This window comes from Gossypium hirsutum, chromosome A10, assembly GCF_007990345.1.
Source record: "Gossypium hirsutum isolate 1008001.06 chromosome A10, Gossypium_hirsutum_v2.1, whole genome shotgun sequence".
NCBI lineage: Eukaryota > Viridiplantae > Streptophyta > Magnoliopsida > Malvales > Malvaceae > Gossypium > Gossypium hirsutum.
Window position 1 is genome coordinate 84,029,702 of NC_053433.1, and position 6,573 is coordinate 84,036,274.

Below are 6,573 nucleotides of genomic sequence, written 5' to 3' on the forward strand. Positions count from 1 at the left end.
AAAAAACTAAATTAAAATGAATTTAAAGTAATAGGGATAATTTATAAATAAAACAAACTACTAATATTAAAATAAGGGCCCCTGCACAACACGCGTGAATTCACAGGGACCAAATCTGATAATGTTCCCGATCCCGAAACACTGGGTTGAGATGCGGGCTAAAATGTAAAAGCACTCAAATTTTGGGAAAAATTTAAAACAAAACAAAACAAATCAGACGCAAATGGGAGCGAATCATAATGCGGTGCAAAGGGGAAGGACCTGCTGCACAAATAACCCATTTTAAGCGCAAAAGCGCAGATCCGGGTCCTGGAACGGGTTGATGCGTGGGTTCCTTCCTCTGAAACAACACAGTTTCGTTATATGCCCAAAATTAAAAGAAAATGAATGGAAATTAGCCATTTCTTCAAGTTACAAGCCGAATACCCAATTGTTAGGGTTTCGACGCAGCAACTTTCATCTGCTAAGTCCATTTAATCACTAGTTCACCATTAAAATTGGTGAGTGATGTAGAAGCATCCTTTATTTCCATCAGATTCGACACTCAAAGACCATTTTCACTTGAGAATCCGCATCTCTAACCCCGATTTCGACAGAGAAGACAAGGGATCTCATCAATGCATCCACGAAGGTATATTTCTCATTTCTCTTTCTTTTCTTTTTTTTCTTAAAAAATATACTACAAAAACAAGATATATGCAAAAGAGAAAAAATATTGAAGACGAAAGGAAAAAATTTAAATCACCTTCTGATTTTTGCTGATTCTTAGTATTGGATTTGCGTAGTGTGCGTAAGTTTTACAGAGATGAAATCGACAGCTTTTTATAGCCAGATTTTCTTAGAATAAATAAAAATAAAAATTACATTTATTTGCTGTATTCTGTTAGTGGTTCTTCTGGTGCATTCTTTTGCAAATTCAGCCGTACGGAGGAACGGGGAGACGCGCGAAGGAGGCCGTGAGAGTCGCTACTCGTGGGAGCCCAACTCTCTAGCATATTCCAGAAGCTTCTGGTGCTCTCGGACTGCTGAGCTTCTTTTTGGGTCTCGAATTTGGGCTAGGTTTAGGATATGGGTTTACAAATTTGGGTTAGAATTGGATCTAGGATGGTATAAATTTTTATTTGGGCCTGAAAATTTGTAAAATGACTTTGATGATGGAGTTTTATTGGTTTTTATTTTAATTTATTTGCCTGACTTATTTATTTATTGCAAGTAAATAAATAAAATGGGGCCCGAGAAAAATTAGTTAACTATAGCTGCCCCTCTTTGCTCATTTTCGTGTAACAGGGATAGAGAAAAGACTTCAAAAGGACCAATTTTGCCCGGTCTTGATGAATTTTGGCTTTTTGGCACTCCTCTTTTTAAGCACCTTTAGGAAGATGAGGTTGATGGGTTAAATCTGCTCCATTGCCGATACATGGAGATAAGATTTACCATTTTCGACCTACTCCGTTGCAACTTCAGGGAGACAAGATCTTAATCTTCAATCTGATTTCTTGCTATCTCAGAAAGATAAGACTCATTCTTCAACCTGCTCTCTTACTACCTCAAAGAGATAAGGTAAGTAGCTAAAATCTGTTCCATTGCTGATACATGGAGATAAGATTCACCATCTTCGATCTACTCCACTACAACTTCAGGGAGATAAGATCTTCAATCTTTAGTCTACTTCCTTGCTACCTCAGGAAGATAAGACTCAATCTTTAACTTGCTCTCTTCCTACCTTAGAGAGATAAGGCTTGGGGCTTCAGTCTGCTCCATTGCCGATACATGGAGATAAGATTTGCCATCTTCGATGATCTGCTCTGCTGCAACTTCAGGGAGATAAAATCTTAAATTCTCAGTCTGCTTCCTTGCTACCTCAGGAAGATAAGACTCATTCTTCAACCTGCTCTCTTGCTATCTCAGAGAGATAAGACTTGTGGCTTAAATCTGCTCCATTGCCGATACATGGAGATAAGATTCACCGTCTTCGATCTGCTCTGCTACTGCTTAGGGAGATAAATCTGTGATTTTCAGTCTGCTCCACCGCAACTTTAAGGAGATAAGACTTGTATATTGAGCTTGCTCCACTGCAACTTCAGGGAGATAAGGCTTGTGGCTTAAATCTGCTCCATTGTCGATACATGGAGATAAGATTCGCCATCTTCGATCTGCTCCGCTACTACTTAGGGAGATAAATCTGAGATTTTCAGTCTGCTTTCTTGCTACCTCAGAAAGATAAGACTTAATTCTTCAACCTGCTCTCTTGCTACCTCAGAGAGATAAGGCTGGTGGTAAAATCTGCTCCATTTCCGATACATAGAGATAAGATTCACCATCTTCGATCTACTCCGCTGCAACTTCAGGGAGATAAGATCTTCAATTTTCACCAATATCGCTACACTGTCCTCTGGGGAACATGTCCTGTAGACTCCATTTTGTATGCGCATGTTTATGCCAAAAAATTAGGACGCTATGATTGATATAAATCCAATGCTCTTAACTAAATGTGGCATGAATGATATATGCAGAAATGAGGATTATTCCATTTTAACAATTTAGGGTATCACCACTCGTTGTTTATTATTACTGTTACTGACGTATTTACTCAACCATCATCTTGATAGAGTATCCCCAAAGAAACAATCATATCCTACCTGGCTAGCTTGCCCTATTGTAATTCCAACATCCGTTCCACTACTCTTTTTGAGACAAAAACATTGTAACTTATAGTTGAATTTTCCTTTGTTCAATTTGCTACCTCACTCCTCAGGTATTATAGCCAAATGTACATTTTGATATTTGCACGAATATAAATTATCATTTCCCATTTCTTGAGAATAAAATTGTATCATCAGTACTATATCTTGCCTTTTTGCTCAATCATCATTTGGACAGAGATCTCAAAAAGGCGATTTATTCAAATATATCCTTGAACTTGGGCGTATTCTAAACAATTAGTCCACTTCAGATTCTTGCATTATCTAGAAACTCCTACAGTAATATGGAAAACTTCTATTGTGAAAACATTACTAGTTCATTCATCGTTATGTCAATGCAACATGCTTGCAATCAAATTGTAACAATGGATAAGAATGGAATTGAACTTTTGTTCAAAGTAAATAAATCATCAAAAGAACAACAATAGCCATTAATTTTGGACTGTATATCTTGAAAAAGAAAGAATAATTCAAAGATAACCAAGTTGTTGGAAATAAAATGAAGACCAGGTACCTTTGATATCACAAACTGAGCTTCTTTGCACAAACTTCCTAAAAACCAATTCAAACTTGATATGTGTTTGGGAGATCAGAAGTACTCTGTCAATGCCTCAAGATGCAACATACCCCTTTCCTTGTTAATTCAAGTATAGCAAGATCACTGCCTTCCCACTTTGGATCCACATTTGAGCCGCCCTTTTTGGGTTTTCAACTTAAATCCCCTTTGGTCTCAAGGAGCCCTTTTGCGGGTTTTCACCTTGGCCTCTTCTTTTTCTCTTTTTCTTTTTTTTATTATTTATTTTTTTGAGTCTCAAAGCGCCCTTTGCGGGTTTTTACTTTGGCTTTCTTCCTTTGTTAAGTGTAATACTTTTTGACTGAATCTGAGTTTACTAGATTAGACAAGTTTTTTCCATCCATTTCAGTTAAGATTAATGCTCCTCCGGAGAAAGCTTTTTTCACCACATAAGGCCCCTCCCAATTTGGCATCCATTTCCCTCTGAAATCTTTTTGTATAGGAAAATCTTTTTTAGAACCAAATCTCCTTCATGAAATTCTCTTGGGCGAACCTTTTTATCGTAAGCCCGTATCATTCTCTTCTGACACATCTGACCATGCTGAATAGCCCTCAGCCTCTTTTCCTCAATCAAATTCAACTGATCATATTGATATTGTATCCATTCTGCTTCATCTAATTTCAATTCTGACAAAACTTGAAGAGAAGGTATCTCTACCTCAATGGGTAAAACAACTTCCATTCCATAGACTAATGAGAAAGGCGTTGCCCCAGTAGAAGTTCTGACAGACGTACGATAAGCATAAAGAGCAAATGACAACTTCTCAAGCCAATCTCTGTAAGTTTCGGTCATTTTCCCCACAATTTTTTTGATATTTTTATTGGCTGCTTCCACTGCCCTATTCATTTATAGGCGATATGGTGACGAATTATGATGTCTAATCTTGAACTGACTGCAGACCTCTGTTATTGTGCTATTGTTCAAATTTAACGCATTATCAGATATGATTCTCTCAGGCATTCCATATCGACATATAATTTCCTTCTTTAAGAATCTACTGACTGTTGATTTAGTTACATTGGCGTACAAAGTATCTTCTATCCACTTGGTAAAATAATCATTGACCAAAAAAATGAAACGATGCCCATTTGAAGCCTTCGGTGAAATTAGCCCTGTGACATCCATGCCCCACATGGAAAACGGCTATGGGGAAGTCATAACATGCAAAGGCGAAGGAGATACATAAATCTTATCACCATAAATTTGACATTTGTGACATTTCTTGGCATAGTTGATGTAGTCTCCTTCCATGGTTGACCAATAATATCCAAACCTCATAATTTGTTTGGCCATCCTGAACCCATTAGCGTGTGTTCCACAAACACCTTCGTGAACTTCTTCCAAGATTTTCTTGGGCTCCACAGCATCCACACATCTCAAAAGTACCTGATCTGTCCTTCTTTTGTACAGGATCTCCCCATCTAAAACATAATCACAGGTGAGCCTTCTCAACGTTCTTTTGTCATTCTCCGTGGCTTGATCTGGATATTCACGATTTCTCACATATCGCAATATATCTTGATACCAAGGATGATCATCTCTTTCTTCTTCCTCTATATTATAACAATAAGACGGGGCCTCACAAATACTCTGAATAAACTTCATATCCTCTTGTCTGCTTACTTTAATCATGGAAGCCAAAGTAGCCAAAGCATCTGCCATCTAATTTTCATCGTGCGAGAGATAATTGAAAGTAATATCATCAAACTCTTCAACTAACCCCAACACTAGCCTTCTGTAATTGATTAGTTTGGCATCTCTTGTCTCCCATTCACCTCGAAGTTGGTAAATTACCAGCGCAGAATCTCCATATACTTCCATTGCCTTGATCTTGTGCTCTATAGCTGCTCTAAGCCCCATGATACATGTTTCATATTCTGCCATATTATTCGTACAATCAAAATCCAATTTACATATGAATGGATAATGATCTCCACCTGGGCATACCAGAACTGCTCCAACTCCATTACCCACAGTGTTTGAGGCTCCGTCAAAATTTAATTTCCAAGAGTGGCCTTTTGTAATGTCTTCTTCAGTAGCTGCCACATACACTATCTCCTCATTGGGGAAATCAAAATTCAAGGGTTCATAATCTTCTAAACCTTGGCTGGCCAGAAAATCTGCTATTGTGCTCCCCTTCACAGCTTTTTGACTCACGTAGATTATGTCAAATTCAGAAAGTAAATTTTGCCACCTAGCCATCCTACCATTCAAGGCATTTGAATCCATCATATACTTTAGAGGATCCAACTTTGAGATTAGCCAGGTTGTATGATGCAACATATATTGCCTCAATCTTCGAGCTGTCCAAACCAAAGTACAACACAATTTTTCAATTCGCGAATACCTCAATTCACACTCAATGAATTTCTTACTGAGGTAATATATCGCCCTTTCTTTTCTTCCTGATTCATCATGTTGACCAAGCACACATCCCATAGAATTACCAAACATGGTTAAATACAATATCAACGGCCTGTCTGAACTTGGGGGTGATAACACTGGAGGACTTGACAAATTTTTTTAACTTTATCAGAAACCTTTTGACATTCATCATCCCATTCTCCTGAGTTATGCTTTTTAAGAAGACGAAATATAGGGTCACATTTCTCTGTTAATTGAGAAATAAACCTTGCAATGTAATTTAGTCTTCCGAGGAAACCTCGAACTTCTTTTTGGGTACGCGGTGGAGACAACTTCTGTTTAGCCCAGACTTTGTCTGAATCAATCTCAATTCCCCTCTTACTAACCACAAAGCCCAATAGCTTTCAGGATCTAGCCCCAAAAGTACACTTTGTTGGATTAAACTTTAAGTGAAAGTTCCTTAATCTTATGAACAACCTTCTTAACACTTGGATGTGCTCCTTTTCAGTTCGAGATTTGGCTATCATATCATCAACATACACTTCAATCTCTTAGTGCATCATATCATGGAATAAAGTCACCATAGCTCTTTGATACGTTGCTCCCGCATTCTTTAATCTGAACGGCATCACCTGTAATAGAACGTGCCCCACAAGGTTATGAAAGTAGTCTTTCCCATGTCCTCAGAATGCATTTTGATCTGATTATACCCCGAAAAGCCATCCATGAAAGAGAACAACGAGAATCCAGCCGTATTGTCCACTAGCATATCAATATGAGGTAAGGGGAAGTTATCCTTTGGGCTAGCCTTATTTAGATCTTTATAATCCACACACATTCGCACCTTGCCATCTTTCTTGGGATCAGGCAAAACATTAGCTACCCATTCTGAGTACTTAATCACCTGAAGGAATCCCACATTGAACTGCTTT

General features: G+C 38.1%; 1 protein-coding gene across 1 annotated transcript; it reads right to left on the reverse strand.

The window, feature by feature from the left end:
* Window positions 1–4,939: 4,939 nt before the first annotated feature.
* Window positions 4,940–5,506, reverse strand: LOC121208036 (uncharacterized). The gene is made up of 2 exons (XM_041078562.1): window positions 5,215–5,506; window positions 4,940–5,154 (listed from the first exon to the last, which is right to left on the reverse strand). Exons 1-2 carry the CDS (start codon window positions 5,504–5,506, stop codon window positions 4,940–4,942), a joined length of 507 nt encoding a protein of 168 aa, XP_040934496.1.
* Window positions 5,507–6,573: the final 1,067 nt, after the last annotated feature.